Source organism: Dermochelys coriacea, chromosome 1, assembly GCF_009764565.3.
Source record: "Dermochelys coriacea isolate rDerCor1 chromosome 1, rDerCor1.pri.v4, whole genome shotgun sequence".
Classification (NCBI taxonomy): Eukaryota; Metazoa; Chordata; order Testudines; family Dermochelyidae; genus Dermochelys; species Dermochelys coriacea.
The window spans coordinates 323256837-323282289 of NC_050068.2; the positions used below are offsets into that span (position 1 = coordinate 323256837).

The 25453-nt window shown below is 42.0% G+C and overlaps 1 protein-coding gene across 5 annotated transcripts; it reads right to left on the reverse strand.

Moving 5' to 3' along the window:
- Window positions 1–208: 208 nt before the first annotated feature.
- GTSE1 (G2 and S-phase expressed 1) lies at window positions 209–24039 on the reverse strand. Of its 5 annotated transcripts, none has more exons than XM_043496462.1 (12): window positions 23880–24039; window positions 22272–22355; window positions 17151–17208; window positions 16474–17068; window positions 14933–15079; window positions 13435–13582; window positions 9580–9957; window positions 9262–9334; window positions 8223–8474; window positions 6531–6714; window positions 5443–5577; window positions 209–1966 (listed from the first exon to the last, which is right to left on the reverse strand). In XM_043496462.1, the coding sequence occupies exons 2-12, from the start codon at window positions 22348–22350 to the stop codon at window positions 1883–1885; spliced, it is 2133 nt and encodes a 710-aa protein (XP_043352397.1). In that variant the 5' UTR covers window positions 22351–22355; window positions 23880–24039; the 3' UTR covers window positions 209–1882. The 5 variants fall into 5 exon arrangements, with proteins under 5 accessions (XP_043352397.1, XP_043352400.1, XP_038242997.1 ...); XM_043496465.1 differs by having other exon boundaries at window positions 23854–23995; XM_038387069.2 differs by having other exon boundaries at window positions 23513–23895.
- Between the last annotated feature and the right edge of the window lie 1414 nt (window positions 24040–25453).

Here is a 25453-nt window from a genome sequence, read left to right on the forward strand (position 1 = left end):
CCTTTGGGAACCCCTGCTCTAGGGAATGGATTGCCATGAGGTCTTACACTACATAGAAACTGGGAATAATGCAGCCTCAAGCCACATGGAGCAAGACAGACATGATGGCGTGAAGAAAGCTAGGGGATCGTGTCGACATCTGACAAAGGAGTGGTCAAGGTGAGTGTTGGATCTGCTTCATATAGCTATTTGATAGTATAGGCAAAGATTAAGCTTTGTAAGATTCTATAGCAGGGGCACAACCAGAATTTTCCTAAGGTGGGGACCCAGGTTTCCTGCCCTCTTGGCCCCTGACATGAGGGAGTCGGAGAGCCAGAACCAAAGTCTCACATGCCAGGCAGTGCTCAGGATTTAGTCAAATCTGGTGGTAATGCCATTGCCATTGGTTCCCTCTCTGGCTAGTCTGATCAGGATGTAGGCCTAAGACAGGAATAGTCAATTTTTTTTTTGTCAAGGTCCAAATTTCTTGGTCAAGGTCCAGACTCCAGAGAAAATAATAAAAAACCCAGCAACTATAACAATAGATAATGACTAAGAATAATTGAATACAAAAATTTCAGGATCTATTCAAAAGCATCTGGTAGTCCAGATTTGGCCTGTGATCCACACCATGTCTGAGAAGAGAACCCATAACATCAATTGAAACATTTCAGTTATTTCAAAAGTGTCCTCTTACTTCTAGAATCTTTCACCTAGTCATATGAACCCAAGGGTTTACTTGGAGCCTTAAAGAACCTTTATCAGGAGTTTTAAATCTAAACAATTCAGCTCATAGCGGGCTTTGTCTTCAACTTTTGCTTTTATAGTTTAAACAGGCCGAGTTGGAGTTGTTACCATGGACATCAGAGTACAAGGTCTGTTGATAGTTGAAGGGTTAAAAAGCTTCCAGTCCATTTCTGGATCTTCCAAGCAAGATCTCTAGCAAAAAGTAGGGCAGTCCAGACTTTACATTTGATGCGAAAAATAAAATGGGAAGAGCCAGGTATTTTACTCATTTTATGTCCTATTCTTGACTTTGTATCATTTCTTACATCTAGAATTAGATCTCTCATACAGTGCAGCAGCTGGCCTTGTCAAATCCCATCCTTTACCTTGCTTTCTACAGCTGACCTCATTATTGTTTTATCTGTTCCTGCAATGTTCCCCTACCTCAAAGTTATCAGAATTTAAAATTAGCATAACGCACTTTTCACTCTGATCCCATTCTTTCAATTTTCTAAATCTTTTATAGAAAAAGCCTTCAGGGCAGGCAACTCAATTTATATGCACTTTGCAAAGTTCTGACACTACCACCTTTAACATTATCCTGATTATGTCAATGTGCACCATTAGATCCAGATGCTTTTATTGAATGTAGCTAATTTTAGCTCCTTGAAATACTCTATGGCACAATTAGCATGTAACACATTTGTAGTCCCAAAACCATTTTATTTTCAGACTTGTGATGCTTTCATATATATACAGACCATTAAAATCCTTTGGATACAAAAATTACAACATTAGCTTTAATTTTCAGTTTAATTTTAGTACTTTAGATCATTTTATTTACTAGTAAACCTTTAGAAAAAGGTTACGGTTATGTATAATTAGACTTAAAATAATTTTACTAAAGCAGACATACAGCACTTTTTTTTTTTTTAAACTACATGGATCTGCAACAATGCTTAAAGACAGTTATGTTAATCAGGTGCTCCCAATTTGGATTTGCTGAACAGATTATTCTAGTTCCATTTTGTCAACACAAGTTACATTCAGTAGTACATTAAAGGGATTTTATTGCATGATATTCACTCCACACAGTCCTATTAAGATGGCTAATATATCAAATCAAGATTGCAGATGCTAGTCCCAAGATAAAATTTTGGTTCAGCTAATGTTAAGTTTAGAACTTCAGCAGAGGGGAATCCAGATTCTCTTTGTTCACGTCAGGACTCAGAGTGATAAGAGGAGAACTCAAATCTATTAGCTGAAAGATAGAAATGAAGTGACATAAGATTTAGCTAGCTGATTCTTCTCTTCAGGTGCCTGAAGACAAATATCTACACCACCCACTTAGATGTTCAATTTAGAGCCTCTCTATTCTACTGTAAAAGTTTAATTACAGCAGAAGCCACATGCACCAATCAGAGCCCCTTGTGCTAGGTGCTATACAAAAGGAGAGCTAGTCTCTGCCCCAAAGACACTGATCCAAGGTATCAAAGAATGCTGTCTATCAGGACTGAATTAGCTCCCAAAAGGTTAAAAAAATCATACCTATTTTTCTTGGTTTTGATCTCTATAATTCTTGCTACACTAAGAATTTATGCAAAATACATGGGAACTGAGTCTCAGGGCTAAAGTCCATTTGTGAATCAGTTTGTCACACAGCCTCTCAACACCTAGCTTTTACGTGCTTAGGAGAAAAAAAAAAAAAGATTAAAATAAAATCACTGGGATTAAAAGACAGAGTTAGGTACTCAGATTTCCTGTACAGCAGAGGGAGAAGGGATTCACAGAAGCCAGGATGGTAGGTCACCCCACACCTCGGATAGCTGTTGGGAGATGCCAGAGAGAGGCATGTGTTTTACCTGCCCCTCTTCCCTCCTCCTACCCCCCATAATAGTTTGTATCCCAATGTTAACCCTTTACAAAACTATAATGGATTTTGTACAAAGTATGCCTCGTGAGGTATCATCTGAAAATCCATAATGTTCTGATTATTATTGTCCTGGTAAAATGTGTAGCAACATTGTATAGCATTACTGAGACATATTCCAAGTTTAGACCAATTCCTCAAAGACAAAAGGCAAACTGATGCTTCAGCCCGGTGTCAACAAAATAAAATGGACTAACATCCGGTTAGGCGTCCATTCTTTGGCAGGAAAAAGGATGTGAGCGAGAAATTTACATCTTGTCAAAAAAACAAAACAACACAACACAGCTGGAAGTTCCCATCTCCACAGACTTTCAGTCTCCTGAACCCCAGCTGGAGAGGATTCTCAGAAGAGGAAAAAAAAGACAAAAATGGGGAACACACACCTCCAAAGGATCGCTCTCCCTTCATCTCTACTCACAGCGTCAACAACACTTGAAGAAGGTCAAAGGAACTATCATTAGACTGTGGAGGGATCATGGCCGAAAGATTCAGCCAATAAGACTGCTAGAACATGTGGTGAGAAACCTTTTGCTTTGAATTCACTTAACTTGTTAAGGTAGGTGTTAGTCGTGTTTTACCTTTTATTTCTTTGTAACAAATTCTTTTAATAGAATATCAGAGTTGGAAGGGACCTCAGAAGGTCATCTAGTCCAACCCCCTGCTCAAAGCAGTTCCAATCCCCAATTTTTGCCCCCAGATCCCTAAATGGCCCCCTCAAGGATTGAACTCACAACCCTGGGTTTAGCAGGCCAATGAGTTATCCCTCCCTCTCAAATGCCTCATTACTAGTAATCATTTAAAAATCTATCTTTACATAGTTTATAAACTTGTTTTATTGTTTTATCTAAACCAGTGTGTTTAGATTGAATTGTTTGGGAAATTCCATTTGAGAACAAGATTTGTGTATATCATTTTCTATTAATGAAATGGCAGACTTTATATGAGTTTGTATTGTCCAGAAGGGGCAGTACAAGATGCACATGGGGGGGGGGGAGAGGGGGGAAGTCTGGGACTGGGAGCTTTCTGGTGTTGCCCTGCAATGTAATTCCAGGGTGGCTGGCTGCAGCACTCAGAGCATAGCTGAGAGCGATTTACATGCTGGAGGTTGTGTGTGGGCAGACCAGGAGTGGTTGCTCTCACAGCAGAGCAGTGTAAAAGGCACTCCAGGTTGGAGAACTGAGGGAGACACAGTTGTCCATCAGTCCAGTGTACCCTGGGGAATGTCAGACACCCCTCTTAAAGAGAGGCACTACTATAGAAAATAAAAGAGTAACTGGGCCAGAGAGAGCACGCATGCATGAGAAGGGTCCTATAAGCGGGTGGTTAGAGCAGTCACTGAGGATGTGGGAGACCCAAGATCCAGTCCCCCTGCTTTAGAGACTAATTGTTTATCCAAAGCGACACCGCTTCAACAGGAGAGTGACATCAGAATATCTCATAGCCCAGAGGTTAGAGCATTCACCTGAGAAATGGGAGTCTCCTGTTTAAATGTACAGATTAAATGGATATAAAAACCCCTCATCCAGGCAGAAGGGAATACTTTAAACTTGTAGGTTCCCACATCTTAGATGAGTACCCTAACCACTGGTCCTACTCTTAACTCAGGCTTTGCAGATCACGGTATTCCTGTGATTTTTCTAGCTGCTCATGTCTCTTGTGGATCCAAGCCTTACTTATTAGTAAAATAAAAGCACCAGCACTTTCACCAGATGTTTTTATCAAGTTGTTGTCCCCTAAAAAGCACCATTTGTTTCCGGGAATCACAGTAACAGTTTTTGGTAATAGCTTACTCCCATTACCTTTCCCTCCCAAACTCATCTTTTTAAGTCATGGAATGACTACTTAGTTAAGTCCTACTACACTCATCATGTGCATATGTGCCTTGAACACTAGGAATAGTGTCAGTGTGCACTACTACCACATCTGCTTTTCTATATTGGCTCCAATGGAGGGAAAGCCAAGAGTCTCCATGGCACTGCACATTAGTGACCAAGTTACTTTTAAAGCCAAGGTCAAGCCCTAGCTGTTTTGACTTTTGAAGAGTGGTGACCACATCAGGAGTGATGAGCAATTTAACACAAACCTCTACATGCCAAACTGGTCTGAACTGGTGTAGTGCTGAAAACCAGTGCTGCAGTTAAGGGTTTGACAGACGTGATTCCACAGCAGAGAAGAGTAGCAGGAACATATTCTAGCCTCCAGGTTATTGGTGTTCAGGGCTAGTAAGCAGTGGTGTGCCATTTACGCATGCAGTGCATGCCTCAGAATTAATTTCTACAAGAATATGAAAGCTCTGAATAGGACTTCCTGACTGGCTGTGTCCATGGGATGAGTCTATCCAGTCCCTTGTACAACCCCACAAAATGTACTAAAAAAAGTGTCATGACATGCCACTGCTACTAAGAGAAGTTTAGTGAGACTGCACAGAGCTGTGTTTCTACAACAACAATTGATGCAGCTAGTTTTTTGACTTTCAAAAAGCAGCACAGCAAGAGTGGGCCATGCAAAGCTGAATAATTAAAATTCTTGACTCATGAACTGATGCTCATTAATAGCTCTGTTTTACAACAAAATGTTCACTTACCCTAGAGATTGAAAGGGAAGAGACTGCAAGAAGAATCCATAAATTGGATTCAGCTTAAATAAGAGTGTTGAATATAAAAGGTGCTAGTGCCAAGCATTATTCGTATACAGTACATTGTTACAGGGGAGAAATAACTATTCTACATACCAATGCATACAACCAAACAATTGTTTTTTGCACAATTTTTATGCATTTATGGAAACAAATGATTGAGATACCTTACCTGTCCTACCACACTAGGTTTTAGTGGAATAACTTTATTCACTTCTGGAGTATTAGAAAGGTCAATGAGAGGTCTACTTTCACATTCCAAAGCAGCAATGGGAGTTTCATCTATTCCAATATCTATCAGCAAGACCTAGAAATGATAAATAGTTTATTTTCCTCTGTTTAATGTACTTTCTTCAGAATAATGTAGAAAAATCAGTTATTGACTCATAGGGAAAAGCCACAAAAAGCAACCATCATTCTTAGGTTTGTAGGTTATATGTACACCATCCTAAAGGTATAGTTTGGTGGATGAGAGGAGGATTAGTGTGCAGAGCAGAGGTAAAGTATTATGCAAGTGCTAAATCATATTTGAAAAATATTCTCAAGTTTCATATTTCAGTTTTTTAATTCAGTTTTAACCTTGTACCTACAATTGTGACCTGACAACATTTTGACAAAGAAACAGTTCTATAAGATTACTAGCTTTAGTCACACCTCTATCCAATTTGATTGTGATGCAGTATTTACATACACCAAACAAATGCTTCCAGCATTAAGTAAACAGAATACCAGAGAAAATAACTACAGTTGAACTAACAATGAGTAATTGTTAGTTTGGTCTATGCCTGATATCTGCAAGCAAGTTGCTATTTCAGCAAATAGGAGTTTAGACTTTTTTTTTTTTTCTCCTTTTAACACTATGGTTTAAACAGTTTTCTGTTTGTCTACAGACATTCAATACTGTCCAAAACCAGATATATTATATAACTGCGATTAGAATTACCCCACATGGTATTGTGTTTCATGATTGGATTCATAAATACACAAGGACTTTCCAGTGTAGGTAACTGGAGTGCAAATCTAAAATCTGACCTGCAATTATTTGTGCAGGTGACTGAAATTCGATTTCCAGGAACATTTATCCCAATGAAGAAATGTTGTTCAATGGTATGATAAGCAAACACTAGAGGGCACATGTATGCCTAATCTAGTTCACTTCAAAATTTGAGCAAGTTTTTAGTTAGTAGACAGCACACATTTTCATGCAGTTCACTCAACGGCAGCTTTTACAAGAGGGAAAAATGGATTCAGTTTACGTACCTCATTAGTTTGTGCTCCTTCAGCTGGCTGTTTTTGTATTTCAGTCTCTTGTATTTCATTCTGTGCTATTTCTGTAGTCTTTTCTGGTGAAAAGACAAGTGTAAGAGGTATCATAGATAGAGGAGATAAGTCATCATCTTCAAATGATGACACTTGTGTCTTGGTGTCCTTTGCCTGTTTAGAACTGGGGGAAAGTAAGTTGGCAAGTATTTAAGAGATATTCATTAAGCATTACTATTAAAGTATAAACAAGGTAAGGTTCATGTCATTTAGCTGCCCTACAAATGCTAAAGCGCCATTTTATAACTATTTTTCTCTATTTTGTGAGTACCCTCAGTCTGAAAGTAACGTCTTATTTATTCATTATCTAAAAGCATGCTAGGCATCCCACAGAACATAAAGACACTGTCTCTGCCCTGAGGAATTACAATTTAAATAGATAAGTCAAAGTTGCCTACAGTGTACAAGCAAAATGGACAAGCCATATTTGGTGGATAATCTTAGGATACCACATTTGAAAATTTTAGCTTAAGTTTCTGGAAGCTTATGCAGAGATTGCTGTACCAGAGAAGTGCTGGTACTACATGTCACTCAATTGGTTCAGTCCGCTCCCTGGTGAAGGGAAAAAGTACAGAGACAAATTGGAGGATTCCAAAGTTGCAAGCTTAACAATCAGTGGGCTAGTGGAGTGGGGAAAGGAGAGGGTTTTGGGAAGAAAGAGTATTTTGGACTTGTAGTTTGAGGAAGTAACTGAACATTTGAGATATGAGAGACTGGCATGATAATGCTTGGCTTACACGGGAACAAAAGGTTTTATCTGAGCACAACATGAAATATAAGGTTAGTTAAATTTTATTCTGAGGAATCAGCACCATACAAGACTGCCATAAATACTAGTTTAAGATGTGTATATATTTAGAGCTTGTGAAAAGACTTTTGGGTGACAGCTGTGGAAGAGACTGCATCCCCTCCACAGAACAGGTACAGAATTGTGGTGGTGCTGCCCAGATTCCCCTTGTACCTAGCCACTGTCTCAACTATGGCATGGAAAGACCACGTCATGGAGCAAGAATAGTTCAGTCTTAATTCAATCCTTGGCCTCTCTTAGGATGCCAGATTTTATAATGGTGACAGTATAACTTAAACTGAACTTAAAAGTAGATCATTTGACTTAACTGCCTGCTTGCTTTCCTCATCTAGAAAGTATTGCCACATTTAGGTCCTGCATTATTTTTCACGTAGTTGGAAGTATTGTGTTGGAACACAAAGTTACTTCTGCAGTCACTTTCTATTCAGGACATCAAGTAAGCTGGCTGAAAGCAGCAAATTCCTCAAATACAAGTTCTATGATGCATATAATTCAAGTTGATTCATAGGTAGTTTGAAAATGTGGTCAAGTGATGGATTAAGATGTGCTTATCTTCACTATTTTTACAAGAGACTAACATTATCCCTTGGTTTACGGATTCAGGCAAACCAAACCATGTTAGAGAATTATGTTGGAAAAAACCAACGAGTACAGCTGTATTATTTTGCTAGTTATCTGGCCATGCTTCTACTCAACAGTAGATTAAATCACTTATATGCTAGTGTACAGTGTCTGAACATCTGGGACAAAATCCTTCCCCCATTGAAGACAATAGGAGTTTTAATAGACTTCAGTAGAGCCATGTTACACCCATGGTATCTTACCAAGCTGCAAGAGTCTTTCTGGTGGACACACTGGAGACTTGACGAATAGACATAAAATGTGGAGAGGAGACAGATCTTGGCAAAGTTTTAGGAGTTATTGTTGGAATTCCTGAGATACAACGACTGGCAGGTGTAGGCACAGCAGAACGTTTTATACTGGCTGGAGTAATTAAAATGGACCTGGAACTAAGACAAGAGTTCTGCGAGGCCCCATCTTCTGAAGATCTGACAGGAGTGCAGACAGCAACACCACTAGAAGAAAACATTCAGCATACATTTAACTGAAAACTTCTAGAAGCTTCTTACAACTTCATTCTGAATACTACTCAGACAACAGAAATAAACAATGTAAGGCAGGCTTAAGAACACAAACAGATATGGAAGTGTTAGGATAACTAAACCTGAACATTAAAAGTGATTGCTGTATTATGCTGGAACTGGTCACATCCTCATAGTTAAAGTTCAGTTAACAGATGTTTCAAATCATTTTGAAAATTTCTGATTAATTTGAGACAGAAGAGGAAGCAGAGCACTCAATGTAACAGAATCTTGAAGTGCACTTCTACAGTGAACAGGTATTAGGTTAAAACAGCCCTCAATAGATTTGCTTCCTGAGTATATTTAGAGCGGACTTTAAAAAAACAAAACAAAACAAAACAAAAAACAACACACACACACACACACACACACACACACACACACTTGCACTGCAGAAGTATCACTTATGCGAGAGTTGATTCTGTTCCCTTGCACATCAGAATGGTTAATGAATTCCAGTTAGGTATTTATGTTATCCAATCCCAAAAGAGCCAAACTGACTTTCATATCCCAGGGTGAGTTAACATTTTTACTTGTGGAAGGGCAGAGTAATCTGGAAGTTACCAAGAGAGTAGAGATACCTCACAATGTTAGTTTTCAAAGTAATTAGAATTGCACTTTTAAAATTCAGGTTACATAGTTGCTTGGTACAATATTCTCAAAGGTAGTTATAGTTAAGGAAACATGCAAGTGACCTGTTAAATTCTAATTACAAAGTTACCTTTCAAATGCGCCACAAGATAGTAATCTGATTGGCTCCATTATTTTTGGTGCTGTATTTTCTGATGATGAACCTAAGGGAAGAAAAAAATATTACTCTATGTTATTACTTACTTGTTATCTATACTAGTTTTGTTTTCAACTATAACACCTTACCTACAAGTCACATGATTCATTCCATCCCAAGAGCTTTGGAACAATATACAAATAAAGACAAATTTCACTCTCAATTAGCATATAGCGTGAGGAATGTTGAAAGAAATGTTAAAATTAAAAGCCGAGTTAACACAAAAAACAGCCTTCCAAAATGTGTGCTTACCTCCGCATCTCTTAGGGACTTTAATCTGATTTGTAGGTGTGAGTATAATTTTAGCGTTGCCTTTTGGGCATGTGTTTCCTTTTGCTCCACTTCCATCTTTGTTCTGCTGAGATGTCTTCTGCAGATTAGAGACTGAGCTCAGTCTCTGAATTCCACTGGCTAGAGTTTGGAATCCTGTCACAGAAGCTGAAGACTTGGCTAAATTCCCAGCAGTAGATATTTTGGGAGTACTAACTGATATTGTTTGCTTGCAGGACACATCAGAATGGACTGCCTGCAGAGATGACATTCTGATAGGTCTAACCATAGCCAGTCTTTTTGTGCTAGATGAGAGTTTGGAGCTGCTCACAGAAATTTTTGAAGAGAGACTTGATTTAGCTGAAAGATAGAAAGCTCATATTTATACTTCTGAATTGCTAGTTTTTTCTCTCAACTGGTTACAAGGTATATTTAACTAATTACAAGAGAGTCAGTTTACTCAAGTGCAGCTGAAGATATGAAAACATTATGCAATCATTTATGATAGGTGTTCAAGCATCTGAACTTTGTAGTTAAAATTTAAAGGTTTAAAATTTTTTCCACTTTTTAGCCACTAGTTGTTAAATCCCAGAAGAGTGAAAACTGTAGGAAAACTCTATGAAGTGGTTATTTTTCTTTGATGCTTCAGAAAAGCCTCCTTGACACGATTCAGAGTATCAGCTTCCAGGTCAAATGAACCAAGAGTAAGGTATTTTGAGAAGCTCTTCAATATGCCTTCTTTATAGATATATGTAAACATAACTTGTACTTTCAATGTAGTTGGCCCATATACATATTTTAAGGGACAGTCAATGAAGTCTCCTTACCTATGCTAGTTAAGAGTATTTAAAAAGTTAACTTTTTTTTTAAATGACTTTTCAATATTCTATTTATTCACTTAAAATCATAGTTTTTCGATTAGACTAATTGGATTTGCTAGACAGTTTCTAGTCATTTGCATTAAATACACCGGACCCTTGCTAGAACTTGGTATTTGGGATCCGTGCACAGTACCGCATTCACATGGGGACTGCGTTAAAATGAATTGCAATTAAAGTAATTAAATTTGGGATCCATGACTACGACCACGTTATATACGAATTTGTGCTATATAGACGCGCGTTCTAGCGAGGGTCCGGTGTATTTCCAAGACATGTGCTACTAAACTTTTTCCCATTGAAGTAAAGTTTTATTAAACTTATTAAGCTTACGTTATATAAGACAAGTTTTTACAAAAGTTAAATTTTCAGCTAAGTGCTCCTTTACACTGGGTAAGTATAAGTAGCGTGGATGTGTTTTAGGCTATTGGCAAAAAAGCAAGCTACAACTTAGGATAGTATTTTCTTGACCCCTAAAAGGAAGTGTATTATTGAATAGGTTGCCTAGACATAGCATGAGGGTCACATGGATTCCACAGCCAACAGAATAAACAATCTCTAAAAACAAGATATTAAACTTCTGAATCATTGAAGCATGGAAATCCAATAGCAGAGTCTTGCATGATACTTCCCGATAGCAACTTCCTTATTATCTATATGTTATGTTGTTGACTGGGCTAGAGTTTAGTTTTGTTCTCCCTTTTCAGTGCTCTACATAGTTCTTCTCCCTGCCTACAGTTCATCTGTGGTCACTTAACATTCTCTTTGGACCCGATTATTCCCCCCAACACTTCACTTTCCTCAAAGACTTCGGTGCTTGCTCATGCAGGCCCCTACACTTGGAGTGTTTCCCCAATCATGCATGCCAAAATACTTTCATCTCCTCCAGGTGCCTTTCTCTTCACTTCCTGAAACATGGAACCTCTTAGTTCACAAGAAATTAGGAGCATGTTTTCCTCTCCCACTCTTACGTTATGAGCAATTGAGGGCAGGGACTCATTTTGTTTGGAATAAATACGTAGTTTAGCCACATACATTGTCCATATACTTCTGCAAGTCTGCTTTTGGATACATTTTAAAGATATCAGTTGCTTATTAAACAGACTCAATCTCTTTATAGAGGTCAAATTTTATGCTAAATATAGATCTGATTATATCCTGCAGCTTTACTCATTAATTCAGTTTTATTACAAAAATTTGTCCCTCCTCCCCCTCAAAAAAAAAAAAAAGTCACATGGGATACAAATAAGATGAGTCACAATTCTAAAATAATTGCCTGCTAAAGGTACAGGGCATTTTATTACCATCTTGGATTACTACAGAAGATAACAGTATATGCAAGTTACTGGTATTAAGTAGTCGTTTTTCCTTATACCAGGGGTTCCTTAACTGTGGTATGCATACCCCTGGGGTATGTGAGACATCTTGGGGTGGAGGGTACATGGGCGAAATTGTGGGTGGATTTTATTTACTGCATTTTCATAATAGGCTACTTAGACAAAGCTTTAAAACTCTGTGGGAATTTGTTATATAAAATCCAGTAGGTATTTTACTTCAAGATGTACCAAGGAGAACGCAGATAGAGAGAGACCTCCAATCACCATACTGTGTGGGTTCAGTTGGCCAGCAACTCTCCAGTCTAACTGAGCTCAGAAGGTTTTATTTTCGGTTATACATGTCACACTATATCTGTGCATAACAGTGATATATGGACAGATGGCTAAAGACAGGTAGTGTTAAGAACACACAAAGTATCAGTGATGAGAAGGGTAGGGGTACACAGGCAGTTGGGAGATCTGGAAGGGGGTATGCAATAAGAAAAGTTTGGGAACCTCTGCTCCAGATGTAAGTTGGATAGCAGTGTGATTTCTAGAGTTCTGTCATTAAGTTTTAAGAGGAAATACAGCCAGCCGACAGGTATTAAAAAACAGAGAGTGCACAGCTACAGGGACTGAGAACAGAGACATAGTGCATGTTTGTTTAGTGTAAAAAGCTAATAACTTTAAAACAGGAAGCTCAGAAGGGCTTCCAAGTCTTGACACTCTTCAGGTAGAACAATGACTACTTCTATCTTCATGATAGGCAAATGTTTAAATATGAAATAATGTTAGAGGTGTGTGCTTTAGTCTTGTTTTACAATGGATCAAGAAACTGTAAGCAATTATATTCCACTATTGTTTCTAATAAGTCCTGATAAGGCTTTGACAATTGCATTACTCCCTGCTTTTGTGTTAACCACAACCTTTGAGATATTACGGTTTAAGTTTGCCATGAGTAAATTACTACTATATGGGGCTTTGGAGGACTAAACCAGGGCTTGCGTAACATACTTTTTGACTTCCTCCCTCTTCTCCACTTCATAGCGTTGTTTGTTCTCTAAATCATGTTACATTGTGGCATTTAGAGGTTCCTGTGTCTAGACATAATTCTAACCAGAAAAGAACCATTATGGACTATGCAAAAAATAAAAGTTAAATCACCACCGAGAAGCATACCATGTAAGTGTGTCAGATCCTAGTTTGTAGATATTGGCCTCATTGATTCTAAAGTCTGGTTTAATTCAAGTGCTAGAAGTCAAGAACTTGAATTAACTACCAAGCTGTCAGCCTACATGAAGTTTTATTCACCTGTTCTCAACACCAAGAGACAAGGGGCTGAGATCATATCTTTTATTGGACCAACTTCTGTTGGTGGAAGGTACGCAGAACTCTATGTAGCTTCAAAGCTTGTACCTTCTTGGTCCAATGAAAGATATTAGCTCACCTACCTTGCTTTTCATATCCTGGGAACAATACAGCTACAACACTCCAAACTCCACCCCAAACACAGCCTAGCGTTCTGAAGCGGCAAGAAATGCAGACAGCACCAAACACGTTTTGGAACCTGCAGGTCAAAAAAACCCATTATTTATTTTAAGTTTAAACTGATTTGCATACTGCATCTCTATGCTAGTTATTACCATTTCCCCCTATGGGAGAGGCAGACAAACTTGAATTCAAACTGGAGTTCATGCTGGAAATGGATGATGATGATGAAGATGAGGTGTTCTTTCTTAGAGGACCATTAGCAACACTAGGCGGTTTTAACTGCGTCTTCCTTAACCCAAACTGTGAATAAAAGAAAGTCTAATTTATTTAACTGTCCAAAAGACATAAAGCAAGCACAACAACATTTTCATTTGTTAGATTTCTACATCATTATGCATCACCGTTCTCTGGGTTCATTTGTCCCAGGGAAAGTTCTAAATCCTGTTGCTTAATTAAAATAAAATGCTTAAGTAAAAAGCAGACTGCTGGGAAGCAAAAAATAAAATAAAAATGTAATTATATTTTGGCAATATATATATGGCAAAAAGCAGCGTGGAATCACTGACTTGGACAGGATGGATTCGCCATAAATTTACTAAGTCAAGAATTCCAGCTTCAGTATTTCAGCCACGGCCTTCAGATCATGAAAAATATGGAGGTGATCCTCAGCAGTCTCACAAACTGCATCTTGTCACTAGAACCATACCATTTGTATGGTACCTAAGTTCTTATGTAGAACTGAAATAGGATAGGTCTCAGAAATTGATTGTTAGCCCGATGGTGTTCCCTCCCCACCCCCAAGCTCAAGCATATCCTTAAGATGGATTCTAAGTATAGAAATGAAGAAGATTAATGGGACAGTACACTGGAGTGCTATTTTTGAAATGCTAGGCATCTTTCCCCACCTCACACACAATATCCCATGTTATTACAATTCTTTTCTTTGGGAAAGTGATTGTGCGAGTTTGACTGTTATAACTAAGACTGTTCCATTAGCATCAGATCTGGAGAGAGAGTGGCCAATATTTCATTTAAGTGTATCCACTGCCAAGAGATTAGGCGCCTCTGGGAGGGTGGAGGGGAAGGAAACAGCATAGGCAATATTAAGTGGATTGCAATGTTGTACAAAAGTTTTAACAAAATTGAGACAAACTATATTCCACAGGTTAGTCATTCTTTTAGACATGAGTACTTAAATTGTAGTGCTATGGTTCCTAGAATTTGGCTTCTGATGTAGCAAGAGTCACTGCTATTCTGCTTCCATGCTAGAAAAATGACAGTCTTTCCAAGTAGCACAATAGGTGACCATGAAGAGTAAAGACTTTAATCCACAGACCTCCTATGAGGCCTATTATCTGCATTTCCTTGCTCCTTAATATTACATACTACATTTCATGTTAACACAATACCTAACTATATGCTGATGCACTAAGAACAATTGTCTGTTAAAAATATGGGGAAAACACGATGTATAATTTAGCCATCCAAGAATTGCAATTGTAGAATAGAAACTTTACCTTGAATTCATTATAAGAGAAGACTATGGCATTAAGTGAGAAAACTAGGTTTGTCTTCTCCATTTTTACGTATGTAAGAGCCACCAATATTCAAACATATTCACTCTGCAGTTGTATTAACACTTGCAATTACCTTGCTTTGAGAAGGAAGAACTCGCTTGTCTTGTAATGACCTGCCACTGAATGATGAGTCACATGCATCTGAAGCAACACTGGATTTGTCAGAGAGTAGATCTTCAGATGACCCCATGCTGTTCACATGTTTTTTCCCTGGTTTTGGCTGCAAGATTAAAATTTTAAATTTATTTGAAAGCTATTATAATTTCAACGGCTGCAAAGATTTTGCATGAGCCGATTTATTCAGTAATCCATATTTTTTATACTAGCTAACAGAAAAGGATATTGCACCTACAAAGTATGAGAATTGCTAGACATTAAAAATTCCAAATTCTCAATTTAGACTCTATTAGACTTTAAAGTTGTTAAATACAGCATAGACTATGTTCATTTCATTTACTGAAATTGGCTTTAAATCAACATGCGGTGATCACCTCTGCAGCAAGTTAGTCTCTATGGGATTCTTTCAGCCCATGTTCATCCCTAGACACTGCAGTGGCTGTTACCTATTTTAAGAAAAGGTATGTCTCCCATTTGTAGGCATAATGTAATGCATACACAAACCCTTCTTTCCAACAGCCCAAAGGAGATTCTTCGCTGGTTGACACCAACAGCTAGACATGAAAGTTTTAGACTGCACAGCTCATGAGTGTATTCCAGTTAGCATCTGAGAGGGCCACATGGCCAGCAACACTATCAAAGCTATGGGATGGGAGACAAAGGGGAAAAAAGCAGACTACAGAAGCTCCCTTGCCCCCTTGCCTATGGCAGTATTTCCTCACCCTCCTTCTCAGGAGTAAGGAACCAACATCCTCCTCCTCAGTAGTGCACACGGAGAGAAGTAGTATCTTGCTAGTTGCATAGCCTTAGCTATGAATGGGAAGGAACAGAAGGACAGGAGAGAAAAACCAACCTGGACAGGGCTTATGTACACGAGAGATGATTAACACAGCTACCACTTCCCCTAACATATCTGGGCAGTTCTTCAGTGTACTGCTGCTTAGCTGGGTCCTCCTCAGTCTTACATAGTTGGCTAATCATGCTCTAGATAGGGTATGTACCAAGACTAGAAAGCGTTATTACTGCTGTATCTCCAGAGCTGTACCTACTACTGTCAATTTTGAAGAGAGCTTAATTAAGTAAAGAGCCTGTTGGCATCTAAATCACCAAAAGACAGCAATAATTTTACCAGAGGGATGACAAAATAAGTATTAAATATTTACATAGAAGTCAGAAACATCCAGTATAAAAACTTAAATTCAGTCAATTAAAAAAACAAAACAACTTCTTTCTGCAGTTCTGGCCACTACTTTAGTAACTACTACTCCACTAGCATTAGTATAACAAGTTAAAATATGCTTTCAGTTTATCTTGTGCATTTGCCAGCTCTTTGTGTAAAGTCAGTTTCCTATTTGAGGTTCTCTCAAACAATGGAGAGATGCATTAAAAAAAGAAAGTTGTTAAACAAAAGCTTGCAGGAGATTTAAACAGTCCCTTATCTCAAGACAACCATGTTTTTTAATTGAGTATTAAGCTATCCAGAAGAAAATTCTTCACCTTTTCTACCGTCAGTTGATGGCTTTTTCCAAGAGCCTTTGTGTGCAATTTGCTTATTGCCTTTTTATTTTTTTCATCACTTTGCTCTTCTTGGGCTAGAGATGAAACAGATATTTTAGAAAATTTATGGATTTTAATAGGACTAGATGTATTTGGAGGAGTTTTGTCAACTGCTGTCACAGGTAAATCTGAACACTTCTGAAAGGAAGGTGGCAGTTGAGAAATTGGGCTGTCCCACACACAGTACGTCTCCCTTTTAATAGCCCTGGGACTTTTTTCTATGTTTCCTTTTTGAAAGATTTTTAGTTTTGACTTGGATGCTTGCACAAATTTTTCTATAACCTTGGGTTTTGGCCCTTCTGATTGGGTGACTTTGTTCTGTTCATTTTTGTTGCCGCTTTCCAGCTGCAGTGCTAACAAGTGAGCTTCTTTAAAAATTTCCACAAATTTCTCTCCAGTAAGAGGACTCCACATAAGCTTATCATCAGGGATCTGAGAGATCTTTTCTTCAGCATCTTTAGTTGCTTCAATACTGACAGCAACACATTTTTCTTTGTGTCCAAGAGGTCCAACAAAAACTTCATCTTCATTTCCACTGTAAGACAGACAAGACAGTCAAGATATTGTAAAATCCTTTGAACTTGAAATATGTACTTGCCCTTAAACACTTAGCTTACCTTGCAGGAGACAGCGAAAGGTCAAAATCAAATTTTTCATCAGTTAGAAGGGGAAAGTCTGAAAGTATAATGATCTCATTAATTGTGACTATCGCTGTAGTTACAAGGTTTTACACAATTTGCATTGCAGTATATTTCTCACAAAACTGCCATTTGGCATTAGCCTTAACAAATTTAACCTTTAGAGTTGCTTCTAATTTTGCTTTAAGTAGTTACTTGATCTTCATTAAATTCACACCCCATTTGTAGTCATTCCAAAGACATTGCCAAGATGTCTTTAAAACTAACTATGACAATAGTTCAAGTTATTAGGTCATATAATTAAAAATAACTGCACGTCTTTCTGAACATGTTTAATTATTTCAAGTAACACTTAACATTATTAAAACCCAAAGATTAGAAAAATATCCTAGTTTTAGTGTGCATTTGACAGCACTTTGTATATAACCAGTGCTCTTTTTTCAGTAGAAAGTTTCTGTTCGTGGGACACAGCAATGGGAGAGAGAAACATTTAAAATCAGGAAAAGGTTGTAAAAGCAAAAACGTTATTGAGCGCCCTTGGGGAAAGTGACCAAGACTACTTTTAACACTGAAATGGAACAGATGTCAAGATGACTGTCAAAAAATATTCAGATTAAGAGTGGTTTCTTTATCACCCATTACTTTTGCATTGCACTCAACTGAAACAATTAAAATAAGCTACTAAATTTTACCCTAGAAGAAATTTGCAGTGGAAGAGAGGATGTTATTGAGTTTAGAGGCAGCAAAAAGATGCAGGAAAGTGAGAAAGCTATATTAAGCAGAGCAGTTTTTGTGAAGTGGGAAAGCACCAGACTAGAAGGGGTCAGAGATGGAAGAGAAATAGAAGGGTGATATGTAAACCAGTTGTCAAATGTTTAAAAGGCAAAGGAGAGCAGGGGAAATGAGATATAGTAGTAACTAGGAAATCTAGGACAGACTCCACCCTCCCAGCAAGAGAAGTATAAGAGGACTTGTTTGAATAAGGCACAGAACAAGTGAGAAGACAGTAGTTAGATGAAAATAAGGGAATGAAAAGGCCTGCCTGGAAATGAAAGGCAGCAGAAGGGAGATCTAACTGGGATACGGAAGAAAAGGAGAAGATATGGAGGGGACAGAGTGGATCCCAAGCAAAGAGAAAGTTCCTAGTGGAGGATGTCAGTTTTGAGATCTGAGATTAAAGATGTGGGCTTCAAGTGGCAGGGTGGGTGTCAAACATTCAGAAGAGATGTCAAGAGTTGAGGCACTTACTATGTCTAAATACCACCATATTCTAATGCTGAGCGTCATAACTTTTGGGCATCTAGAAAAATCACTGCTCAGGCTTCCTATACAATGAATGGAGGGAGATAGTTGATTATTTCTCCAGAGGAGCTTCAACAGGAGAGACTGAGGGAGCTCCTCAACAGAATATTCTATAACAGGGGTTGGCAACCTTTCAGAAGTGGTGTGCCGAGTCTTTATTTATTCACTTTAATTTAAGGTTTTGCGTGCCAGTAATATATTTTAACGTTTTTTTAGAAGATCTCTCTCTATAAGTCTATATAACTAAACTATTGTCATATGTAAAGTAAACAAGGTTTTCAAAATGTTTAAGAAGCTTCATTTAAAAATTAAATTAAAATGCTGATCTTACGCTGCTGGCCCGCTCGGCCCGCTGCCAGCCTGCGGTTCCATTCACCTAGGCTGGCAGCAGGCTGAGCAGGGCCTGTGGCCGGGACCACGGCTGGCAAGGAGCCGGCAGCCAGAACCTCACACCGGCAGTGGTCTGAGCGGCTCAGCCCACTGCCGGTCTGGGGTTCCATCTGCTGGCTCCTGCCAGCCAGGGTCCCGGCTGCCGGCCCATCTCAGCCCGCTGCTGGTCTGGGATCCCGGCCCTGCTCACATAGAGTGGTACCTACCTTCTCCCTGGTTCTAGCCCATTCTCTTCCTCTCTCTCTGCACTGAGCTGAGGGTGGGAGTACACTGAGCACAGACCTGGGGATGAAGGAAACAGGCTGGGGGCTAGGGTGCAGGGTCTGGCCAGGAGCTAGAATGAGGGAGGGGACTCAGGGTTGGGGCAGGAGGTTTGGGTGTGGAGTGCTAACCTGGGCAGCTCCCATTTGGCGCGAGGGGTGCAGGTGGGAATGTGGGGGGATGCCGGGTGCAGGAGCTCCTGTTTGGTGCTCAGGGTTGGGGTGGGAATGTGGGGGGTGCAAGAATGAGGGCGGGGGGGTGCAGGAGTCAGGGAAGGGGGTTGTGGGTGTGTGAGGGGGTGCAGGAGTCAGGACATGGGATGTGGGGGGGCTGGAGTCAGGGCTAGGGTTGTGGGGGGGGTGCAGAGGTCAGGGCTGGGAGCTGGGAGTGTGGGCTAGGGTCATGGGGGTGCTCCCAGCCCCCTGCCCAGAGCTGGAGGGGAATGCCCCGGAGCAGGGAGTGCACTGTCGCTCTGCTTTTTCCCCTCCCCCGTGCACTCTGCTTTTTCCCCTCCCCCACAAGGGCCATCGGCAGGGAGGGAGAGGAGGAGGGGCAGGAACCCAGCACTGGGGGAAGAGGCATGGGAGTGGGGAGCTTGTCTGCCCTGCAGCAGCAGCCAGCAGGACCAAGCTTCTTCATCCTGCCCTCGCTGGGGGTAGGTGGAGAAGAGCGGGCCGTGGCGGGCAGGATTTTTAAATGACACGCTACTGCCTGCCAGGGTCCCGGCCTAGGTTCGGCAGCAGGCTGAGCGGCCAGCGACTGGGGCTCGGCAGGCAACAGCGTGCCATTAAAAAAAAAAAAATCGGCTGGCGTGCTGTCTTTGGCACGCATGCCATAGGTTGCCGACCCCTGTTCTATAACCTAGGGTTAGGACGCTCACCTGAGAGGTGGCAGATCCTTTTCAAATCCCCTATCCCCCTCAGGTGGAGGGAATGACGAACTGTGGGTCTCCCACCACTTAACCACTGGGCTAAGAGTTACAAGGAAGGTCTTCCTCCACTCCATTTTGTGTGAACTCATCCATGGGGGCATAATCTGGTAGGCAAGCTCTGAGCCAGCTTACTGGATTCGGCCCCGCAGGTGAGTTAGGCAAAAGCGCGCCTATCTTCCTCCAGATGAGTGCATTGAATTGGGGCTTAAGCATCTGGTTGCCTGGAGTGAGGTTGCAGTGCACTTGCTGAGAGGCAGAAAAACAAACTCTTAGGGAACTTTTACTGGAGGGAGAGAAAAAAAAAAAAAAAAAAACCCCAAACACTCACTTGGTACTGACAAGCACCTCAAGGGTTTGGTGGCAGCTGAGAAGGGGTTCTGTGAATCCCACTGGGGCCTGATTCTGGGATTTAGGTGCCAAAAGTGGCAGCTAAGTGCTTTTGTGAATCTAGCACTTAGACCAGGGTTGGGCAAATTTTTTGGCCCTAGGGCCACATCGGGTACAGAAATTGTATGGAGGGCTGGGTAGGCTATGCCTCCCCAAACAGTGAGGCGTGGCCTGGCCTCCCACTCCCATTCCAGCTCCCCGGAACTCCCACCCCCATCCAACCCACCCTGCTCCCCACGCCTCACTGCCGCGCAGGACTCCTGCATCCTATCCAAACGCCCCTGCTCTCTGCCGCGACCATCCCCCTGGGACGCCCATCCCCTATCCAACCCTCCCTGCTCTCCCCGCCAGTTACCTGTGGGGTGGGGGAAAGGGGGGCTCAGTCCTTTTCCTATGTGTTTCCCCTGCTCGTTTGGCTGCTCTCCCTGGCAGTCAGGCAGGGCTCACTCCCTGTCTGGGCTTGGCTGCTGGGGACAGGGGCCAAGCATGCTGGAGTTGGAGGGGGGCCCTGGTTTGCTCTGCCCCTGCTCCCAGCAGCAGGGCTCAGACCTCTTGACCTCCCCCCTGAAGCCCTCCTGCTCCTCGCTCCCCACCCCCAGAACTCCCCCTGACCATGCCGCCCTGGAGTACCAGGTCTGGCGGTACTATAGCCATGCCACCTGGCCAGAGCTGCAGCCACACTGCCCAGGTGCTGGGGGAACTGTGACTGCGAGGCAGGGAGGAAGGGGAGCAGAAAGGGAGGGGCCAGCCTCCTCCCCGCTCACCATGCTGCCAGGGAGTTGGGCTGGCACCTCTGCAAGCCTGTCCTGACCCCGCAGGCCAGAGGGAAGGGTCCTGTGGGCTGGATGGGGCCCGCAGGCTGTAGTTTGCTCCCCTCTGACTTAGATGTTAAAGTGGTAAGTGCCTAAGATAGAGGCATGGGAATCTGAATTAGAGTAGTAGTAACCTCTGGCCAAGGATGGTGTGTGGCAAGAGAGAACAAACACTGAATTGAGGGAGATTGCTAATTATTTAGCCACAGTAGAGGAGCTTTAATAGGAGAGACTGAGGGAGCTGCATAACAATGTGACTTTCCCCAGTCATCCAAGGGAACATGTCCAGGAACAGAGGAAGCAAGGACACAGTTGAAGGGGTTAGAAGGACCCATGGGAATGACAAGTATGTCAAGCATCAGGTATTTACATCAATTAACAAGGAAGCTAAACTGATGGAAAACAAACTCTGGGATATGGGAAAGAAGAAATTGCTAGAGCAGACTTCAGAGTAGAAATACGAGGGAGATTAGAAAGACCCTAAATGCCACCATCACCACATGTTGCAGAGGCTACCAGTGGTTCAAAGAACTCTTATAGAGCTCTGCAGAAAATCACTAAGATCAAAATAGTGGGAAACAACAGGCCATCCATGAAAAGACTGCAGGTTATGGAACAGATGTGACAGAATCACCAATTTAAATAATCAGAACATGTGGGGTACATGTGCACTGCAGTTGGAGGTAGAATTTCCAGCTCAGGTAGACATACACGCTCCATCTTTGATCAAGCTAGCACGCTAAAAACATCAGCGTTGCCATAGCTACATAGCCCAAGCACAATCCCGTCGGAGACCTTAAGTATGTATTTGGGCAGCTAGCCTGTGCTGCTGCCTGCAGTACTGTGCTACGCTGCTATTTATAGCCTACAAGCTCAGTCAAAACCAGTGTATGTCTATCTGAGCTAGAAATTGCACTCCCAGCTGCAGTGTAGCTGTATCTTAGAAACTAGCTCAGGCTTGTATATCCCTTGCGAAAAGTTATAAGAAGATAAATTTAACAATAGTTTTCCACCTACCACTGTTCTTACAAACATCCAGTTTTTCTTCAGCCATATTATTTGACCAGCCTACTGACATTTCCTTTCCCTCTTCCATAGTGTCTGCAAAATAAGACAGTTCAAAAAGATTCACAATTTAATTTTGCAGGCATATGTTTTGAAGCATAGGGATCAAGTTGTTGACAAGGATTGCACTTAGGGAATCACAGGTAGCGCCGTTCAATGAAGTGTAAACTCTGAAATCCATAACTTCAAAGAGCTGGATCAATTAACTTCAGCAATAGCCCTGCAAATGACTGCAAGGTTCATAAATTCTACAAATCTTGTCTCCCTTCTAATCAAATGAGATGGTGCTGAAGAACTCAAATATAGTGGTGGGGGCTCTGTAAAACAAAGCTCCAAGCCCAGCACACAGTTGAGAGTTCATGGAGTTCTGCAGTTACCCCTAAGCACTTTGAAGGTTTAAACTATTCATGTAATGTAACTTAGGGTGACCATACCTCACATTTTGACCAGGACAGTCCCTTTTTTAAGCCCAACTTGATGAGTTGGCAAGAACAAACAGGTCATGCAGGGGGACAAGTGGTTTGGACCAGCCTGGCGCAGCCCCACCTAGTGTCCCTTTTCCCTTTGGGAAATACCTAAGTAGCTTCTGTGGGTTACCTAGTTACCTATTTGTACTAAGTGCCATGGTACCTAAACATTAAGTCTTTTTTTTTTTTTAAATCTATCTTAGTGAAAACTAAATCAAAAGATTAAACGTGGTCCATTTTATAGACGATTGGTGCAGTCACAGAAAGAAAAGCAGCAAATGTACCTCTTAGGAAAGCCAAGTTAGAATTGTGCGCCCAGTTTAGCAGAATTTAAACACTGGCTAGGGTTCGGTTACAAGCCGTTTTCGGAAGGCGTGGGCAAGTTGTAGAGATCATGTGGCTAAGGCAAACGGCGCCTTAAACTCCATCCCCTCTGCTAGCGCGCAGTTTAGTCTGTTTATTACGTCCCCATCCACTCGCCTGGTTTTGCAAATCCCTTCGCCCCACCTGGGGCGGGGCGGCCGAGCCCCGAGCCGCTCCTTCGCCCCACGGCGGAGGGGGCCGCCGCGCCTTCACGCCGCTCCGGGGGCCCCCCACACTCCCCGCTCCTTGACCCAACCCGGACCACTTCGCCCCTTCTCCCCGCCGCCTGCCTCACTCCCCAGTCCGCCCCTTCAGCCCACCCAAGGCCCCGACAGTCCGCACAGGCCACCGGGCCACCCTCACCCCCGAGGCCGTCCCGCCGACGCTGCGCAGCACCGGGTCAAGCCCTCCGGCCGCACTGTGCGCCCCTGGGCTGGTGGCGCCCCCTCCCTTAAGAGGGAAGCGACGCGCAGCAGCACATTTGAATTACTCGCGGCCAGGCGCACGGAGAGCCCGCACAGATCGAGCTTCCTCATTGGTAGGTTTAAACGAGGTTACCGCCTCGTGACCCAGGGCGGACGGCGTTCGGGTGGCGCGAGAACCCAATGCATGGTGGGACTCGTAGTTCAGGAGGGATGACTCCGCTGAGGAGCAGCGTCCCTTGGCCCTGTTTCGCTCCAGGCTCCCCAGGACCCCGCCAGCACCAGAGTGAGGCTCTCGCCGCCGTTACCCTCCACGCGCGGCCTAGGCCCGCCCCCAAGTCGGCGTGCGGCGCGCCTGCCGGCGCCAAATCGAGGCTGTCCTCAGAGCCCGCCTCTGTTTGTCTCATGCCCCAACGTTCCCCCCCCCCCCCCCCGACCAGAGCGAGGCTCCTGCCGGTACCGTACCCTGAGGGCCTCGCTGGCCCCACCCCCCGGGTCAGCCCGCCCGCCCCAGCGTGGGGGCCCCACACTCTGCCGGGAGTCTGGCACCTGATGTGGAGACGTCCTTTGCCTGCAGGTCTCATGCAATCGGGCATCATCGTACTGCGTGGTGGCCCATCCATGACCTCGGTCCTTGTGCACCAGAGTCTGCATCACCCCCTTCAGCGCTGGAATATGTGGCCGCGCGAGCTGGGGAGAAGAAGGGTGGCCAGTGGTCACGGTGCAGCCAGAGCGTGACGGGGGTCCTCGTGGGGAGCCAGCTATGGTCACTCCATTAGGGTGAACTACAAAGAATGGGGAGACAATCCCCATAAAGCTGGTGGATATTCCAATACTTAGCTTTACGAAGCCAGCATAAAACAGCTTTCTTTATTACCTTACTGGTTACACAAAAGTCCAAACAACACAGTTCCCTTAAAGTGATCCAGGTACCCACATCAAATACGATGAAAGTTTCTGTAAATCTTATTTCATCATATAAAAGAAAAGGATCGGGCACATCACCTCCCAGGCTAATGAATGTTTCAGATCTTACCCAAATACACGCTACAGCCAATTCTTATTATTAACTAAACTAAAATGTATTTTAAAAACGAGAGAGAGAGTATGGTTAAAAGATCAATATACATACAGACATAAATTCAATCCATTGAGGTGCAGATTTATAGCAGGGATGGTGATCTTTGTAGTTGCAAAGAGTTCTTTCAGAAATAGTTCATAGCTTATAAGTCCAATGTCCAAATCTCATATTCAGGGCATACCAGTATATCTGGGACCTCAGTCTTGTGCCTCAATCTTCTGCTGATGAAACCTAAGCAGATCTGAAATGACAGAATCAGGACCCAAGGATCTTTTATACAATTTTATGTCCTCTTTGACAAGTTGGGATTTCCTCGGGGAACAAAAGGTAATTAGGATGACTTTGAAGGAGGTCCATCACTGGTACTTAGCTATACGAATTAACAAAGCTACTTGCTTTTACCTCCACCATTCACAGTACATTTCAAAGAGAGATGAATACTGAGATATCCTGTGTTTACAATTCATTTAAATGATTTCAGAATACATCATAGACAGGGATTCTTGATTACATTGCTGACCCTACTCATACATATGTAAATACACAAAAACACAAACATTATCTCCCCACATGTCTTTTGAGGGTTATTTATTTTGCAGGTTGTTTAACTTTTTCTAGCCATGTGTCACACCCCCAATGTGAGACTGGTGTGGAAGGGCAAAATTAGAGCTCCTGGATACACCTTAAGGACCTTCCAACATTGATATGAGCTGTGTTTATATTGAATTCTTTGTAAGGCCAAATTATAGATGCATGCTTTGGCCCCAGCAAAAAACTCAGTCCATACTTTGTGAAACACAT

Coding starts and splice junctions, on each gene's coding strand:
- GTSE1 (XM_043496462.1), bottom strand. CDS start 22,350: ATGGAAGAGGGAAAGGAAATGTCAGTAGGCTGGTCAAATAATATGGCT. Junction 17,209..22,271: donor GGATGTTTGTAAGAACAGTG/GTAGGTGGAAAA, acceptor TTATACTTTCAG/ACTTTCCCCTTCTAACTGAT. Junction 9,958..13,434: donor CTCTCCCATAGGGGGAAATG/GTAATAACTAGC, acceptor TCTATCTTTCAG/CTAAATCAAGTCTCTCTTCA.